The sequence below is a fragment of the Cololabis saira genome, chromosome 6 (genome assembly GCF_033807715.1).
Source record: "Cololabis saira isolate AMF1-May2022 chromosome 6, fColSai1.1, whole genome shotgun sequence".
Lineage (NCBI taxonomy): Eukaryota > Metazoa > Chordata > Actinopteri > Beloniformes > Belonidae > Cololabis > Cololabis saira.
Window position 1 is genome coordinate 21,843,809 of NC_084592.1, and position 20,231 is coordinate 21,864,039.

The 20,231-nt window shown below is 39.1% G+C and overlaps 1 protein-coding gene across 1 annotated transcript; it reads right to left on the bottom strand.

The window, feature by feature from the left end:
* Positions 1-90: 90 nt before the first annotated feature.
* smarcal1 (SWI/SNF related, matrix associated, actin dependent regulator of chromatin, subfamily a-like 1) lies at positions 91-19,773 on the bottom strand. The gene is made up of 18 exons (XM_061724497.1): positions 19,520-19,773; positions 17,966-18,315; positions 17,537-17,879; positions 16,580-16,630; positions 15,829-16,089; positions 15,666-15,716; positions 15,396-15,579; positions 13,531-13,681; positions 12,523-12,684; positions 12,349-12,414; positions 11,832-11,972; positions 8,309-8,527; positions 6,521-6,591; positions 6,201-6,303; positions 5,650-5,832; positions 2,060-2,160; positions 1,772-1,868; positions 91-1,615 (listed from the first exon to the last, which is right to left on the bottom strand). Exons 2-18 carry the CDS (start codon positions 18,278-18,280, stop codon positions 1,439-1,441), a joined length of 2,676 nt encoding a protein of 891 aa, XP_061580481.1. The 5' UTR covers positions 18,281-18,315; positions 19,520-19,773; the 3' UTR covers positions 91-1,438.
* Between the last annotated feature and the right edge of the window lie 458 nt (positions 19,774-20,231).

Sequence of the window (20,231 nt, forward strand, 5' to 3'; positions counted from 1 at the left end):
ACACAAGATCCCAAACACACGACAAATCAAAACTGGAAATACATTGTTTATTTGACATTTTTGAGGTCCCAGTAGAACTCAAAAGGGGCAGTTGGTGCAAGAATCATTGATTTGGCAACACATTTCTTCACAAAATGACTACCTGCAACACTGTTTTACTGACAAAATCAGTAAAACAGTTACAGTTAGTAAAAACTGTCTTGACTTTCTCTTAAAAAATATACTTAATTGAAAACATACTTCTTGGAAATAAGATTGTTTACTTGGTTAACCAGTCAGAAAATAGATATTCATAGAAAATACTCATTTTGATAATATCCTTGCACTCCATTTTTGGAACTAGTCTGGTGGCAAAAAGGCAAAAAGAATAATTGGATGCCACTTTCTAATTGTTCTTACAGAACAGAGAATGAAATAAAATGTGTTTACATCCTGATTGATGACGAACTTGAACGATGTCACATATCTATTGCTTGCAGAACACTACTGTGCAGTCTGCTTTCATCTGCAGTGTCAGTTAGCAGCAACATTGAGATAAATCTATCTTCCTTTATTGCACAGATGATCTGGGTTATTCAAATCTCTGCAGACCACTATGAGAAAGATGTTGCAATCCAAACCGCTCGAACTGCATCAGCACACTTGATACCTTCTCCTGAATGTAAGCTTAAAACTGTTGGAAGAAACTAAAATACTTCGTATAAATTATGTAACAGATGAGGCATAAATCAGATGTTTCCACCTACTGTGGGTGGTGTTTAAAAGGCCAAACTTTTTAGGAGTACTTAATCTCTTAATACTGCTGGTTTACGGCCTTCCAGGCACACACAAGACAACCATAAGTTACACAACTGAAACCAGGGTCGAGCGATAACCAGAAAGCTTTACTTTAGTATTCAAGGAAGCTCCTGGTGCAGCTTAAGAATGTGTTACAGCCAGCATCCAGGTTTGTAAACCTAATATTAACTTCAAGACCATTAACGCCCAGAATACTGAGAATATAATAAAGAAGACTTGGGACTTCCATTCCTCTTCACTAAAGGGTGGTATAATAGTCTGTTGATAATAAGGCAAACATACTTGAACACAGTTGTCTTGTTGGAGAAAAAAAAAAACATTGATATTCACCTTGGTTGATCAATAATAGCTGGATTTTTCTCTCAAACTGAAAAAGTAAATCTGCAATAATTATTCCCAGTAAATGTCAATTTACATCCATTATGAGAACTCAAGGTTGTTTCAGGCTCTGCAATGATTCCAAATCAGACTGGCATTGATTTAAAATATGCATCTCATTTTATTATAGCAAAAATAATAACTGTGACTCTTACATAACATAACTCTTACATCAGTCATGATAGGCTGAAAACTCAGAATTAGGTCCAATAAACAAACAAAAAGGATTTTCATAAAGTTTCTCAATGCAACATATTTTGAGTCATTTGCTAAAATAATCTTTGAGGCTGTTTTTGCTGGATGCTTGTTGAGCAGGCACGCTTTCTGGTGGAACGTCTTCCCAATCATCTGCAACCTCCGATAAGAGCGCTTCGTCCATGTCGTCGTCTGCAGAGAAAGACCTCTGGAACATCTCCATGATGCTCCTCTGGTTTGGGTCCTGGACACAAAATGACCAGCTTCAGGACTGAATCTCTGCAGACAAGCCTAGCCTTGTGTAAATGTGTTTCATACATGCAATGTATGTAAATATGATTATAGAGCATCTGACAGAATCAAACAAACATTCGATTTGTTAACATATACAAAAGGTTACCTTTGAGTGGAAGCTTGCGTTCACAGCATTTTCCGAAAGGTTCGACTCGGACAAACCCACTTTCTCCAGGACCTTCATTTTTTCCTGGATCATTGGCCTAGATCAATACATGAATTAATCATCACAATACAGGCCACAGAGTTCATTTTGATGTTTGTCACAATATGGATATCAATCAGCCCACGGACTTGCCCCCCGACTGCTTTGGTTTTATGCTCATTGGCCAGAAAAGCAAAACTTAATCAATATGCAGGTGGGTTGAATGACTTCCAAATAATTGAGACATACCACAGATGATCGTCAGCTGTTCCCTTGGCAACCAGGTAGTGAATGTTCACATTGCTTGTTTGTCCAATACGATGAACCCTATCCTCTGCCTGAATGAGAACCTGCAGAACAAAAACCGATACAGACACATTTATGGTTTTACTGCAGTGCAGCGTTTCCAGGCTTCTTTCAAATGCACTGATAGCTTGAAAAGTTCCCTTCTGCTAAAAAAAAAGAAATACCCTCAGTCATAAATCACCACATTTAGGATTAATTTGGTGTCAAGTGAAATGAAAGCTTATCTTCTGAAACATCCCATAGCAGCAGTTGCTTTCTTTTTTCAATATCACATAAGCACATCTCCCTCTCAAAGCTCAGGCAAATGTGTCACTTACACAAAAAAAATTAAGGATTCCGGATTTGGTGCCACAAAGAAAATAAATGCTAGAGAAAATTACAGGTGGAAAACGCCTCCACGCACTGTATTCTGTTGAACTCTGTGGTGTCATCATACTAATGTCTGAAGAGCTGCCTAAAGAAAAAAAAAAAGAGAGAAATCTGAATTTGTACAAATTCAGCAAAGGGTTTCAAAAGTGGAATCAATTTTAGATGGGTGCCAATTTGCCCAGGACTGAGTGCTCCAGCAAATCCAGCCCACTAGGAGAATATTTAAGATAAAAAAAAAAAAAGTTTTACAGAGCCTCAAACTTTTATGACCGCATCTGTGAGTAACCTTTGCAATGGTTGGTGTTACAGAACAAACTCTGTGCCCTCATCTGACCTGCACTGGTCGTGTGCTGAGAAAAAATTAAATAAATAAGAAAAACACTGCTGTCCAAAGTTATCCAATGAATGAATATATTATTAGGCAAAATGCAGACATGAAGTTATACTACAAAACATATCGACTGGGGGAAAGAATGGAATTGCTTTTCTCACTAAAGTTGATTACATATATTGATTTTTGTGTTTAATAATTGATGGAAAAACCTAATGTTCCTTGTGTTTCTGTTTAAATATACAGTAGCGAGAAAAAAGGATGTGAACTCGATGGAATTAACTGATTTTTTCCATCGATTTACCATGAAATGTAATCTGATCTCCATCTAAGCTACAATAATAGATAAAGACAATGTGCTTCAGCTGATAACACAAAAGCAATTATAATTTTGTCATATCTTTATTGAACAAATCCACGAAACACTCGCATTGCTGGCAAAAAAAGTAATTGAACCCCTTGATGAATTACTTCAAAAGGTCATTAGTTTGCACCTATGGGGCCCAATTGGAGTGAGCTACTTTGATGAAAAAAAAGACAAACAATTTTATTTGCTGTTTTAGAAGCATCTGCGGATGTGATCAAAGAATTGCAAAAACGAGATCTCTATGCAGATACAGGACTGTCTCAGAAAATTAGAATATTGTGATAAAGTTCTTGATTTTCTGTAATCCAATTAAAAAAAACATAAATGTCATACATTCTGGATTCATTACAAATCAACTGAAATATTGCAAGCCTTTTATTATTTTAATATTGCTGATTATGGTTTACAGTTTAAGATTAAGATTCCCAGAATATTCTAATTTTTTGAGATAGGATATTTGAGTTTTCTTAAAGGTATTGTGACATCATTTTTAAAATGCTTTTAACACTATTAAAAGTCTTGGCCAACATCCCTCAAATGTGTCTAAAAGGGTGTAACAAGAAAAACTTCACTCTATTACTCCATTCCTGGCTTTTTATGACAGTGTTTTTTTGCGCCGTGAAAAACGCTTCCTTTTCCCCCTTTCCTGTCAATCATTGCTCCGCTCCTCCTCCAAACCTCCTCCAACCAACCGCTACACACTTCTGCTGGCGTCTCCACACACACGCGCGCACACCGACCACAAACACCCACACACAGCCCAGACAGGGCGACTACAGCCCGGGGATGAAGTCCGTGCGCACACCGAACCGGACTTCTAACAGCGGCGTCGGAGAGTTAAGCCGGGAGCGACAGGCGAAGCATGCACAGAAAAGCAGTCCACCGCAAACAATCATAAAAATAAAGGCATGCAAGCAGCAGTGTCCTCTTATCTTAAGTCCAGTCAGTGGCCGCGGGTCTTCTTAGCAGTTTTCCTCCGGTGATTAGAACAAAAGAGTCTCTAAACATCTCCGTGTTAAGCCTCATTTATGGTTCCGCGTTAAATCGACGCAGATCCTACGCCGTAGGGTTCAGCGTACGGTGCACGTCGCCGCGTAACCCTACGCCGTAGGCTCTACGTCGGTGTAACGCGGAACCATAAATTAGCCTTTATGGCGCGCTGGAGAGGAGAGGAGGCAGGGAGCTGGGTGGAGGGGGCGGTGACTTAGCGGGCCGTTACGTAACGGCCCGCCACCAAACCACATGCGCCGTTTTTGCATAGTTATGCGGAAAATCCCAGAAAGCACACAATACACTGAATGTTAAAAGTTCGTTGTTTTTTGGGTGTAATTGATGTCAAGACACCCAACAAAACACAAAAAAATCAAGAAAAATGTGTTTTTCATGTCACAATCCCTTTAAGCTGTAAGCCATGATCATCAATATTAAAATAATAAAAGGCTTGCAATATTTCAGTTGCAAGGTGAGGGTTTTCTCAGCAATTTTTAAGGTGAGATTAAAAACAGAGACAAATTAGATTAATTAATTACAGATCTTAATTAATTAATCTAAAAAAAAAATGTAAATCACTTGACCGCTATAAAATTAATACATAAAACAACTTAATTCCAAGCAATTTGCATATCTTTTCTAGGTACTGTACCACCTTTGTTAAGATGGACTGTTTCTCAAAGGCTCAACCGTTTGTTGTCAACAGCAACCATAGGATGTACTATATTTTTATACAACTGCATATTTACAATAAAATAGAAAACAATACAATACAAGGTCAATACACTCATCTCTCCAGCGTGTTAGTATGAATCCACATATCCAACATTACCAGATGTTTTTTTTTCTATTTAATATGAATCTTCCATAAAGATTACATGTATTATTTTTCCTGACCACCAGATAAAAGTGAAAACATATAGACAGAGTTACATACAGTAAGAATGATGAATAACCCTCTGGAGTCTAGGGTGTAATTGGCCCTTTGACTACTCTTCTATATTTTCACCTTAAAAACTGTTTATTATTATTCTCCCTGCATCAAATGTGATGAGAATATTCAGGAAAAGCATGGTTTATATTATTCATCATAACTCAGATTTTACCTGGCCTAGCAACACGAGTTAAAAACTGGTATAAGTTGCGTCTTGCTGCTACGTCATCGCAGTTTGGTCATGCGATTTAGACACGCCAGCACATCCGTCAACTCCAGAGGGTTAATGTGAATGCTAAAGTTTTAGCAAATACTTTAGACTTGTGAGTCCAGACGATAATGAATGAAGCTAGCATGCAGTATGTATAAGGATCTACCCTTAAACCAGAGTCTCAATCTCACAGTACTCTGGGTTCAACTACAAGAGAGCTAAAAGAAGTTAAAAGAACTACCTGGAACTAACTAACACGGCACAAATTAATGATAGTGTGTTCTTAATAGGACTGTTAGTCTGAAGGCAGCATTAGGTGTGCACAGCTTACCCCAGGGTTCCAGAAAAGCTCAGCGAAGATCACCAGGTCTGCAGCGTGCAGGGTGAGACCCATGTTGGCTGCAGTGATGGACAGCACGGCCACACAGGACTCGGCAGTGAACTGAAACCTTTCACACAACTGCTGTCGCTCTGCTGATGGAGTCGTCCCATCAATACGGATAAAGTTTACACTCTGTTGGGGGAAATTACATGTTACTTTGATTGTTCTTTCCAAAACTCCCTCTCAAATAAACAGATCGAAAAGAAAATGGTTCGATGATTCTTATGCCAGTGTTGTGTCCTCTGCAGCAGTGTTGTCCAACCCTGGTCCTCGGGGCACACTGTCCTGCATGTTTACATGTTTCCCTGCTTGAGCAAACCCTGATACAAATGACTTTCATTAACAGATTTGGGCAGACCTTGATGACAAACTGATGACGACCATTAATTTGAATTAGGTGTGTTGCTGCAAAGTGACGGATGCGGGACAGTGTGCCCCGAGGACGACGGTAGGCTCTACAGAAATAGCTCTTTCAGCGGATTAACACAAACACATCATACCTTTTTAACCAGTTCAGTGGTGATATGATCCAGGATTAATTTATGATGGGCGAACACCAGAAACTTCTCCCTCCCACACTCCAGCATATCTGTGATGTACTCCCTGACAGGGACAGAACAACATACTGTAATCTAGCATTTCACAGACAGACAGGGCGAATTTCACAGTTTGTGTGAAGTCTTTGGCCCATCTCAAATCCAGTGCAATCACGTTGATCTGACAAAACATTCTGCTTGGTTTCGCATTTTAGCACTCGTACCCATCAAACCAAAGCTGATGTGACCCACTGATCTCTTGCATTAGGGGATCTGGAACTTACATAATGGCTTGTAGCTTGGCCTCAGCTGTCTGGTTATAAAAGACTAGGAGGGCTTCCTTCTCCTCCTTTTTCTAGACGGGAGATAAAAGGAGAGCACAAGATAAGAACTGACAGCAGACTCTGCTTGATGATTTGATAGGACTGCCATTACTCTGATGAACAGTGTGATTATGCACAATCGTGCTCAACAACTCACTCCCACCAGAGTGAAATAAGGCTGGACTGGAGAACGCTGAGTCGATTAAAAGCCCTCCTGTGTTTGAGGTACAACAAAAAAACCCAAACATCCAATTCCCTTACCTTACACAAAGGATTAAACATCATTCCTTTATAGTGACAAATCCTTGATTAGACTATTTGGTCCTGAACTACTGACAGAATTTCTGGTATGCTCTTGTTTATTTTGTTTGGCTATTAACCGAAACATTTTCAGGTCACCTTTTTAAAATGAATATTGGCTTGAGATTGCTTACACCATCCAATCACACTTGTATTTATTATTGATAAAACACAAGCAGTTCAAACAATGCCCAAGTATCCTGGGAAATACGGCTTACTCTGATTTAGGAGAATGAAGCGATGATGGTTTTCAGAGTACAACCAGTTACATATTGAGAAAATCAACCCAAGAGCATTTAAAGGGGAATAGCCTGTAATGGCCTAATCAATCGCCCAATCTTGACCCTACTGAGTTGCATTTTACCTGCCGATGACAAAACTTAAGTCAGAAAGATCTGAAAACAAATGACAATTGAAGCAGGAAAAGACCATAGAGCATCAAAAATGGATAGATTTTGCGGTGATGTCCACAAATGTCCCACATAACGATTAATTGTTATAGTTGGAGATAAAGTTGAATTGTGTTTGAGCGTCCGTTAATAAACCTGCGCCACAGATCTGCCCTGACGAAAACAGTGATCAAATGTTTTATGAATTACATCTACATGTTTTATGAATTACATCTACATGTTTATCTTTTAAATGAAAAAATGTTCAGCTATTTGGTATTTCTGAAGATCAAACTGTAATTTTCAGCCACTTGATCTCGAAAGATTATCTGACAAGTAACAAAGATGCATTTTGTCATTAGTGCTCATCCCTTTAAAGATAAAAACAACAGAAATGGGCAACATTGTTTCCCCCCCCCCTTTTTTACATCTTCTGATTTAACTTTAAAGGAAACATTGCAGCATATATACCGGTACTAGAGATGCACCGATCGATCGGCAACCGATCGGTATCGGACCGATAATGCATCGGTTTTGATCGGACATCGGAAAGTAATAGTTCAGATCAGCCGATCAATGACTTTTACAACAACAAACGCCACTAGAAAAAAGCTTAGCTACACTAACTCTTCGTAAGACGCGTACGTTGTCTCCAAGAGTCTCTACAGGGTAAAATATTCCACGTTGCCTCAGCCTGCAATAAAACAGACAATTCATGATACTTTCTCATCTCCTAATTTTGATACCTAATAATACAATGTCAGTGTTGAACATGAGACAACACTATTGACGAATTTCTGGAATTCACGCTGTGATCGGTGATCGGCAACATCGGGATCGGCAGATACTGGTTTTGGAGATCGATTATCGGTGATCGGCCCTCAAAATCCTGATCGGTGCATCTCTAATATATACACACAGCAAAATATCAGCGAAAGACATTTGAACTATTCCCTAATACTCTAGGATGATCGGAAATTAGTTTTTTGGGCAAATATTTAAATTGAAAAAAATTAAAATGCCTGGAAACAACTTTCAAACCCAGACTTTTCTGACTTACATTGCGATGATCCTTGGCCAACCCTTTGGCTGCAGCCGAGAGGGCAGCTTTGGTGCGGGTGCTGATCCCATCTACGGTCACCGTGACCACCTTGCGCTGTTTGGACGGCAGCTGGGAGAGAACCTCAGACTTTAGGCGGCGCAGCATCAGACACTCCTCCAAAAACAGCTTCAGCTCTCCAAGATTCGATGAGCCCGAGTAGTCCCATCCCCACATTTTCTGCCAGTGGAGGAGACGGAGGAGGCCAGTTACAAAAGATGAGATTATAGTGGGAAGTCTGGGAATGAGTAATGGACTGGTGAGGGCAGATGTGGCATACACTGCAATGAGCACAACATATCTATTTATAAATGTGTATAAAAGGGTTTGAATATAAATTCAATATCTATCAATAATTTGTTGTTTTCACCATGTTGCATGTTTCCTACTTGATCTTGCTAAACTAATAACATATTCCCTGTGGAGACTCTACACAGCTGCTTTTGAAGCCTTATTTAAATCATTACTGTGATCAGGGACATAGACACACTTGTGCAAGTGATGCAATATGTACTTCAACTAACAGTATCATACTTTCCACTGATCACCAGATCCAGTGATTGGTACAATAAGCCTCTTGCTGGGTTTGCACCTCCAAAAACCAGCGGGGGTCCCTGCTAACACGCTGCAACTCAAGCTCAACAACAAAACATAACAGTTCCCCTTCATCTCTCGCTCTCTCTCATCATCTCTCCTGACCCTGTCAGCCGTGAAGGCCTGGGCTCTCCCAGCTCCTACCGTAGCGTGACAGAGGCCTGATCCAGCACCAAATCTGAACAACCCATCTGGTAGCCAGACCGACCTGGGCAAAAGAGAGCCCAGCTGCAGCACCAACGCCACATGCTCTCATCCCTCACAGATATGGAGAGGGAAAAAGGGAGCTTCACGTAGCCAGGATCAACGACAGACAGAGGTGGGTAGAGTATCCAAAAATTGTACTCAAGTAAAAGTACTGTTACTTCAGAATAATATGACTCAAGTAGAAGTAAAAAGTAGTCATCCAAATAATTACTTGAGTAAAAGTAAAAGAGTACTTGGTGAAAAAACTACTCAAGTACTGAGTAACTGTTGACTAACGTCTGATTTAATTTAATAATTTAATTTTTTTAACACAACCATTCAAACAGACAAAAGTACAAAATAATCATCTTCAGGCAAATTAAATCAATAAAATAAATTAAAATCAATAAAATATAAAAAATAGCTTAAATTAAAATAATCTTAAAGTAAATTCAAGTACTTTAATAAATAATAAAATAAATAAAATAACAGAATAAAAAAATAAATTAAGCACAAGTAGCACAAAATTTCAAGCCTTTGTACTTTTCTTTTTTAACCAGGCAGAACTAGAACAAGCCCATGAACTCATAGAAACTCTGTGTGTGTTTGAGTCTGTGTAAATGTGACAAAACATGCAAAAACAAACATTTTTCCCAAAGAATCACCCAATGATGTCATGAAATTGACGCGTACGCGGATAAAAGGGATAAAAGAAAAGTAACAGCTCAACATAGCCTAATGTAGCGGAGTAAGAGGAACAGTTTCTTCTTCACAAATCTACTCAAGTAAAAGTAAAAAGTATAGTGATTCAAAACTACTCCTAAAAGTACAACATTTCCCAAAACGTACTCAAGTAAATGTAACGGAGTAAATGTAACTCGTTACTACCCACCTCTGACGACAGATCATAACCATACAGCTGTTTAGGCCGAACCAAGGGAAACAACATAGATGTCCATTTGTTTGCTTCTTAACGCCACTTCAAATAACGAGCTTTTGTCAGGGCAGCGATAGCTAATTTAACTTTCAACATTTAACTTTTATTTGTTGTGGTTTTTTCCGTTTTATTCCCCACCATCAAGCATATTTTGGGTGTACCAAGAGGTTCGTCACAGTGTGCACTTTATTAGTGATACCAATTTGTTCCCAACACAGCATGTTATCGTTTCATTGTTATTGTTTTATCATTGTGTGCCCACACTGCTAGTTGGATGTTTTTCTCACCACCTGCACCCCAGTTTCATGGGCGAATGACCAGAGCTCGGGTGTTGAAGCATGTACATACATCTGTGTGGGGAAACAGCAGAGCAGCTCTAGTTGCTGGTGGTTAAAAAAATAAATAAAAAAACAATCACACAAGCTTGGAGTTTATCTGTTCCTTCCCTTTTCTGACAGAAATCCACCATACACACTTTATTTCAGCCATAAGGCCTCTAATTTCCTTTGCTCTTTGTGGCGGGCTCAGCTTGGTTACTCAGCAACTTATGTTGACAAAGACATTAACGGCAACACTACCAAGTTACCTCTGCTTGTTTGCTCTCCATGACTGCGATTAGCAAGTGTTTGGCATTCTGATGTCAACGTAACGTGCAAAGTCATTCAGGAGCCGATAAGCTGCTAGATCTCAACTATGTTCTCGATTGACACGCCGCTAATTTTACACTTATTGGAGAATTGAAACCGCAAAAAGAAAAAAAACACAACGGAGACAGACGGTTCAAAAACGGAGATGGCTTTAGAACTGATGGTGAGAAAAAAAAAAGCGTAACTGATAAAGACGATTGCACTCTCAGCTAAAGCTTATGCTTTCCTGGTTACGGATTTTGGATTTTGATTCACGATACATTTTCCATTTAATTGATGCTATACAACTGCCCTGGGTGTGATGAAATAACGCACATGATTTCATTCGCCGTTTTTGTAGTTCACACTGAGAACCACATCTAGATTTAGTTGTCTGTGTGATTAAGTATGTCTAGTTTGTTCCTTGTGGTTTAGTTGACACTGGGGGAATACAAGTGTTATTGATCATGCATAATACTAATTAATATGTTTAACAAGAGTGAAGACATTTGTGGTTATTTTGCATGTTTGCTACATTTTGCTGGTTTTAAAAGTCTGTGTTCAAACTCTCTGTTGTTCTATAGTCGTATTTAATCACAGGCTGGCACGCACAGAACAGCTACTCTGGGACTGATTGTGCCGCTTAGTTATTAATTCCTGATTTTCAAGTGGTTTTTAATATATTTATTTGATAAGTAAATTATTCCTGTTATTTATAACCCTCAACAGAGACTTCATAATAACTTTTAATAACCAAATGAGCACTTTCAAAGCCCAACAGATGTAAGTGGCCACAGTGGAGCAATAAAAGAAGAAGCAATTATTGGATTTTTCTCATCTTGAAGCCAGATGAGTTATAAAGTACACACTGAACTCATATAGCCTCTATAATAATTTTAGTCTGTGCTCATCAAAAAACATGTCAGATTTTCCTGCCCTAACGTGTCTCTTGTAGGAAGAATCCAACTCAAAAGAACTACAAAATATCTAGTGTAAGCAAGGTAGATAAATAAATGTCAGCTAATCCCACAATTGAAGTCTTTTACTCTTCTCTAAGCTGCCCTGTAATTACAAGCAATTACTACTCAAAGCCATTAAGACCCACATCTGACCAGTAAAACATCCCTCAGAATGAAGATACCTCTCTGGCATCGCAGTAGCGCATCCCAAACTCGTGAAAGCGGGGGAACAGTGTCGGCCTGACAGCCAAAATCTGTGTGAAGAGCTCAGAGGGTCTGGACATGGCAGGAGTCCCGGATAGAAGAACTACCCTCTTAGCCACCTGAGGGGAACCAAAAAACAAGTTGTAATCAGACCACAAAGCAAGAATATATTTACATTTATTACATGTGCAAGTTTGATATAGCTGCTCTTTTTGGTTAAAATTTGAATTCCTAATGTGGATGTGACTGAAATTAACAACAAAAAACATGAAAAGACGACTGTCTGGTGAAGAAAAACTGTTCAGTTGCTTGAAAAAGTATTTTAGTTAACTTAAATGCAATTTTATTCACAAATTAGAATTTAATTTTTAGTTATTTATATGGACAATGTTGCTTGTAAACACGAGACAGGTCAGAGAATGGGAAGGAGGGGGGAAATATAAACATTTTATTACCTCATTATGTTTAGTAGTACATTTATGACATTTTTATTACCTTCAGCAGGGGTAATGCCGCTTTAAAACGAGCAGTCTTCATGTTCTTCAGAAAGTGAGACTCATCCTTTACAGAATTACAAAAATATTTTTTTTATACATTTATATACATTTACTTTGATAAAAAAAATATAACATTTCAACTGGGAACAGCCATGTTTGATCACCAGCTCACCATAATGAGAACATTGAAGGGCTTTCCTGGGTGTTGTTTGTCCGTCCTACTCAGCAAGTCATAGCTGACGACGTTTACCAAACCCGCTCGGAGATTGTCTTTGGCTTTTACCACCACATTGATGCTGTCAGGATTCAGGGAGGGGAGCCAGCGTCTGAAGGCCTTCAGGCATAAAAATATTATAATGAAATGAAAAATCTAAACTAAATGTCAGGGCTGCAATCATTTTGTTCATTCGCACCACTGAAATTACACCAGTTTCTGAAATTTGCAGACAACATAATTGTGTGAACAACTGCTGTATACTATTGCTAATCACTGACAATTCAAGCTTACAATTAGAACAATGTACCCATTTCCACTCTGGCCCAAATGTCCCTGACATCTCTCTTACTTGCTCTGCATTGGCCTGTCAGCCTGATTTAAAACCATTAAATTAGTTCCCATGATTCACCACAAATATGTCCGAAAGTGGAAGACTTGCAGAGCTGATAAGAGCCAAACCCGACAAAGTAAGTGCCCTTTGTGATCGGATAACATTCTGAGACTTAACTACCATGTGATTTCAGCTCCTGTTCGGGGAACTGTGTATAATTCATATCTCTCTAAAGAGCAGACTATCATGTCTATAGAGACGAGGTCAAGTGCACCTCCTCTGCCACAGCAGTCTGGCAATGCTGCTGCAAGTAAAGCGAAGGACAGATGCTGTGAAACAGATGAACAAAAGGATACCTGAGATGAAGTCTGAAACTAGGAAGCACTGAAACTTAGGTAGATGGGGGCTATTAAATGAAAATAGAAAGAGATCAACTCTTGGAAATGCAAGTTAGATAAAACAAACACGGAAAAAGATAGAAAATTTAATCATCAGAATCATATGGCCCAATTTGGCTAAGGACACACTGATCATAAATGCTATAAACAAACATCAACACCTTGAACACTAACAATTTCTGAGTACAGAGCTACTTTTACATAATCAGTTTCCTGAATATATATTTTTTTTACCTCAGCCCAGGTGAATCGTACAGAAGATGGAACCACCACTAATAATGGCCACTCGTTCCTGTAGTAAGCCGCTATGGTGATGGCCTGCACTGTCTTTCCCAAACCCATGTCATCAGCCAAGAGGATGCGACCTTGTTTAGACACCGCAAAGCTGCAAAAAAAAGGGAAATTCTCCTTTAACTTAAAGGGGATCTATTATGGTATCTAATACATATTTTAAACAGGCCTTGAATGTATTAAAAACATTTTTTTGCTAAATAAATTAGAAATTCAGCCTCTGAGCCATGTCTTCAGCATCCCATTCTCTAACCTCATTATCTATGCTGGATTCTGAGTGGGCGGGGAGGCTATGATAATGAGGCTCTGTGCTGATTGGCTGCATGAATGACACGATACACCGCTAAGAAAAAATGGCGGAAGCTCCGGCCGGCGGAGTTAGTTGTGGGTGTGGTTTCACGCATCGGAGGCCAACCTATGTGTATTGAAGCCCAGCTAGAGTCAGCCCCTGTACAATCTTATTTTTATATTATTCGTTTATTTGTTATATTTGGTTTATGTTTTCTGCATGAAAAAGTTATGTTAATGCACTACATACGTTTTTATGTTGCATTTTATGTTATGCTGCGGTACTGTGTTATGTTATTGTAGAGAACGTGACAGCATGTACTTTATTATTGTGTGTGTGTGCGTGCACGCGGGAAGAGCGTTAACGGTCCGTTTGGTTCCAACGGGAGCCCGCGGGAGCGCGCATCGGCGGTTAGAGAGTGAAAACAGCTGAGAGTGAGAACAGCTGAGAGGAGTCGACGTCGTGTCGAGCAGATAACTGTTGGTCATTAAGTTGTGACTTTCTATTGAGATAAGTAACGTTGCTTATCTCTAAAGAGGAGGATACCTCCTGAAGATTGTACTGTCTCATGTACAGTAGTTTGGTTGGAGTTTGCTGACTAGTAAGTTGGACTAGTCAGCCAGTTTGATGCGTTAGCTCGTGCTAAAGCTAATGCATCCTTCCTGCTCACGGCTGAAACCCCGACGTCGGACAATCTGGGAAAGTTCCCCTGTCCTGAGGACCGGACCACCTGCCTGCCGACTGCCTTCATCAGCCCGCCACGCCCCCCTTCTCATCCCGCAGGACCGCGGACATCTCCACCCTCCCCTTCGTCTGAACAGCAGCGGGGCTCGGACGCCCCTCCCCCTGCTCACCCCTCCCGTCTGTGTTCAGGACTCTGCATCCCTGTCACCTCCATCTCACAGAGCTCCACCCCCGGGCAACATGTCGACATTAGAATAGGATTAAATAGGGTTAATTCGGCATTGTATATTTCCATAAGGTTTAGATTAGATAAATCCATTTGTGTGTTGTTTCTGTTGCACTAATAATAAGAAATTATCTATTTGGAATTTGTATATATTTTGTGTGATATTAAATTAGTGATTATTGTTTAACCCTTGCCCTCCTCCTTCACTTTAGTCCCTTTAACTGGGTATCCACTAATATTCCTTAAGTCCATAGAGGACGCCAGGCAGCAGCAGCTATTTAGTTTAAGGTTTAAGTCCTTGTTCAAGTTTAAGTTTAAGAGCAAGTAACTGAGTTATTGTTGATTTGTGGCCTCGTCGCTACACTATGTAAATCGCTCCGTCGTGACCACTTTATATATGTTAAAGCAAGAAAAAACTTGTTTTTCATTATAGGTCCCCTTTAAAACTATATATCAATCGAGTTGCAAATGAGTCCTGACTTATTTAAAAAAAAGGAGGATATTTTAATTTGACCAATACTGAAACAACTGCAAATGACATACTGTCTACTAGTGCTGACTTATTGGCTACATCAGGCAGAAAGAGCACTGCTGGCCAGAGATACCTACTTGACTCCTTCCCTCTGGAAAGGCATGAGGCTGGAGGAGAGCGTGGGGTCGATGTTGGAAAGGTCTGCCTCAGGGACGTCTAAAGACCTGGCTTCAGTCCCATCGAACCTGGCAGAGAAAGCCTGGATTATTGCCCTGGGTAGAGGCTCCACCTCCACTCCTGCTATCCCACTGATGAGATCCACTAAGTATGGAACAAAGCACTGTTAGATAAGATTGCAAATATGTCCAAGAAAACAAGGAACAGAAGGATAAAATGGTGTTACTCACTCAGTCTCTTGTAGTCCTCAAGTGAAAAGCTCCACTTTCGTGTGGCCATGTCTACAAAGCAGGCAAAAAAAAAAAAACTAAATATGATTGTATCAAAACACCCCAAAGCAATTACTACAATACCGTCAAGAAAGCCTGGATAGTCAATATAAGTGTATGTTACCATAGCTTTTTGTTGGCATCTGCTTAAACGCTGAAATGACATCAGCATGGTAAAGGATGTCAACTTCAAACTTCGTCCGGGACACCAGCAAGCACTGGCCCCGCAAAGTGGCGCCAGGTTTCTGCCAACCATTGCAAAGCTTCATTAATGCTGCTTGTGTAGCAGAGTCGTGAGGTCGGCCGGTGGATGCTGCACCGTCCAGCACTTCCATTCCTTCCAGAGGCCTCAGAGAGACAGAGGCAATGGTCGCTGCCTGCTCCACTGAAACATGAGATCAAGAAGACATCATTTTAAATTAAGCTGGCTTTAAAAGAAACTGTCGGAGGGCCTATTTTACATAAAGCTGTTCCAATACTTATACTAGTATAATAAATACTCAGTGACACTGATAAAAATAAGAGCATTGTATGGGTGAGTATATTTGTCTTTATATCATCCAATACAATGTATTTTTTATAAAATTACATTTTTTTGTTTTCTTTAAAAGGCAGCACAACCCCAAGTGTGTTCAAATTTTGAAGTGCAGCCACAAATATGTAAAAGAAAAAGTAATTTATATTAATTAAGAAAAATAAGTGTTAAATTTGTTGTTTTACAAGTTTAAAATGACACTGGTATTGGATGAGTACTCGGTATCAGCCAATACTAAAAGCCTAGGTATTGAAATTGGTATTGGAAGGGGGTGGGGAAAGCTTACAGAAAATATTATTTTATGAAGAAACTTTTACAAGAGTTTGCATTATTTCCATACTTAAGTGTCCGTGGTCCTCCAAACCAAAGTTCCATGTCTTCGTAACGGGATCTAGGGCAGAAATTAAAAAAAAAATGTAAAAAAATGTCTCAATTTGGTATCTTAACATAAACAAGCACAAATTATTTTTTTTAATGCAAAAATGCCTATTTCAATTTAACTCGAAGGAATAATGAATAACATTTAGGCAGTGCTGTTTAGTTCTTGACGTCTCCCATCGCTACATTCAGAAAAAAACACCAAATGTATTTTTGAACTCCCATAACAGGCATTTCTTGTGATAACTTAATATTGATTTATAGCACCGTCAACAACAATGAAACTAACTTACAGAATTACTTTTGGGAGAGGATACAAAAGGGGTTGAGAAAGTAATAACGGAGAAGAAAAAAAAAGGACTGAACAAGTGAGGAACAAACTAGAATAAATGTTGGACAGTGTTGTAAAAGCAAATTAATCTCCAGTCCCATAGGGGGACTTTCTTTGTAAAACTGCAAAAGTTCCTTAGTGGTGCTTTAAATTATGTTGATCAGAATAATACATTTGAAAAGCTGCCTTTACAAAACAAAGTACTCCCATGTAGACAGCTTTACTCATGGCTTCGATAGATTTTTCACGGATGCAGTTGTAATACTCATTCTTAAACTAAATTAGTCAATGTTCATACTGTAGAACTATGAAAAACAGACCTATTTGGTAAATAAGGTGCACAGAGTATTATAACAGCATGTTTTTCATATGATGTATACATTTAATATGCTGTATTGAAAAACTTCCCATTTTAGCACTGAATAATTACTGAATACTGAATGAACAAAGATGATATTGCTCAACTGAATTCATACATAGGCAATAGGTATGACATAACAGTGCTACTCCAATTTGGAAAATGAGTTTGTGAGGATCTTCATGGACATGGACACGACTGTGAGGCTGGTTCCACTGACAAAAACTTACCATAGTTCTTCGAGGTTATGGTTTTAAAAACAGTAATGAGCTCTGCGTGGTAGCCTACTTCCACTCTGAAGCGATTCTCTGAATGAGGCACACATTTCCCTCTCACAGAGATGGCAGCCTTTTTTGCAGGCACGGGATTCGAAGTGTTCGAATTTGAAAAGAGCTGTGCTGCAGAAACGTTTGTGGGTTTATTGGCTTGCTTGTAGAACGTACTAACCGCACCACCAGAACTACTGGAGGTGAAGTCAGATGTGGGCTGAATCGACTTGGCATCTCCTCCAGTCAGCAGCACGGCGCTGTTCAAATGTTGATTTGTCTGAGGAAATGGACTGGTGAGTTGTGTCTGTGAATAAAAAGGATACAAATCATTATACGTGTGAAAATAATGACCCATTCGATGATGTTAAATGTTGAAGTACAAAATATCACCTGTCCCAACGAAGAAGGGTTATTATTAAGAGTACTTTGGTTGATTTTGATTTGATTGCCTGATGATGTTGCCTGATGTTTTTTGAAAGGTGGAGTAAACATTTTGCGTGAAGAAGTTGAAGTTTGCCCGTCATTAGCTGAGGCACCACGGTTGGATGTGAGGGTCTGTTTGGGGAGCTGTGGTTGCACAGAAACTGCTGCAGGCTGGTTGCTGGTGCAGACGCTCCGCCCGAGTCTCTCAGCTCTGCGCTGCAGAGCTTTCCGCCGGTTCTCCTCGATCTGCCGCTGCTGCGCCGCAGTCAGCTGCTCCGACATGTTGACGGGGAATCGATGCCACAATCTGGGCTAGCCTGTATAAATGATCCCGTATGAGTTTATGAGTTTATTAGGATCCCCATAAGCTGATGCAGTAAATCAGCTACTCTTCCTGGGGTCCACACATAACAAACAGACATAACAATATACATTTACAAGTACAGAAACAATATGGTCCATACTGATATTCCCTGCTTAAGTACACTTAACAGTCAAGTAAAACAACCTTAACAGTAATAGTAATAATGCAAGATAACCTCAATAACAAAATGAAATTAAAAAGTAATAATGATAATAAAATATCAAATAAATAAATATAATTATAAGTGTGTTTGTTTGATAGTATCCTACGCAGAGGTGTCAAGTAACGAAGTACAAATACTTCGTTACCTTACTTAAGTAGAAATTTTGGTTATCTATACTTCACTGGAGTAATTCTTTTTCAGACGACTTTTTACTTTTACTCCTTACATTTTCACACAATTATCTGTACTTTTTACTCCTTACATTTTAAAAACAGCCTCGTTACTCTATTTCATTTCGGCCTTTAAAAAAAAACTATCCAGTTAAATTGCTCCATCCGGATAGAGTGAATTTGGTCGTGGTTGTTTCAGATGTTCTTGTCCAGTTTTGTTCTTACATCCGTTCCCTCAGATTCCTGCAACTAAACTTGGATGTACATTCCAATAAAGGTTAGGATAAATGATAACATGCCTCTGAAGTTTGACTTTTTGCACCATTACAATACTTATAGGCAACTAGTCATCATATCTCCTGCTCTCTGAAACACATGTTAATGCTCAATAGTACACATATATGGTTCTTTAATATATTTGCATTATACTAAGATGCATTCATTTTCAATGGCTTTTGTCCTTAATGGCTTTTTTCCCCCTTACATTACTTTTACTTTTATACTTTAAGTAGTTTTGAAACCAGTACTTTTATACTTTTACTTGAGTAAAAAACTTGAGTTGATACTTCAACTTCTACAGGAGTATTTTTAAACTCTAGTATCTATACTTCTACCTGAGTAATTATACTTTTGACACCTCTGATCCTACATGTGCAGAATTGTTTAGGGCTATTTGATGTTGTTTCAGTTGTCTTTTCTTGTCCTCTCTGTGACTTTCATCCAGGAGAGCTTGTCATGCATTGTATTTACATTAGACCTTAGTGTGCATCGAAGGGCCAGCCGAGCTGCTCTATAGTATGGATCCATTTAAATAAAAACTTTACCTTTTCTAGCTGTGAAATGGTTCGCACTCTCCGCCTCAGTCCTGTTGGTGTTAGCAACTACCGAGGCTATCCTGGTTTAACAGTCAAACTTAGGAAAACAGTTATTCCCAGTAGCGTCACAGCGGTGTCACTTATAAGTGGGCATTCATCTTTAACGTTTCAAGCCTGATCTCAAGCCTGATGAGTTCGCAGGAACAAACTAAAGCTCACTATAGCGAAGCTCCGAGCAGCTAACGTCAAAGCTGCCGAGCGAAGCTGCCGCGCAGGAAGTGACGTAGGAAAACAAGGCGACACGTGTGAAAGTTTGTTTGAAAAGCAGCATGGCAAGGTACATTACAAGGCAATTCAAAGTGCTTTACATCAACATTAAAAGCGGCAAGACACATTAAACAGTAAATAACAAATGAAATGAAATAAATGATAAGAAAAGAGGTAAGAAATAATAAAATGCACAAGTAGTTAAAAAGTGATCTTCATCAGTTAATCTTCAGTAGCAAGGCAAGTTTATTTATATAGCACAATTCAACACAAGGTAATCAGAGGTGTCAAAAGTATTCACATTCATTACTCAGGTAGAAGTATAGATACTAGAGTTTAAAAATACTCCTGTAGAAGTTGAAGTATCAACTCAAGTTTTTTACTCAAGTAAAAGTATAAAAGTACTGGTGTAGGAGTGCGGTTGATGTAGGCAGAGACGACGGAGATTAATTCC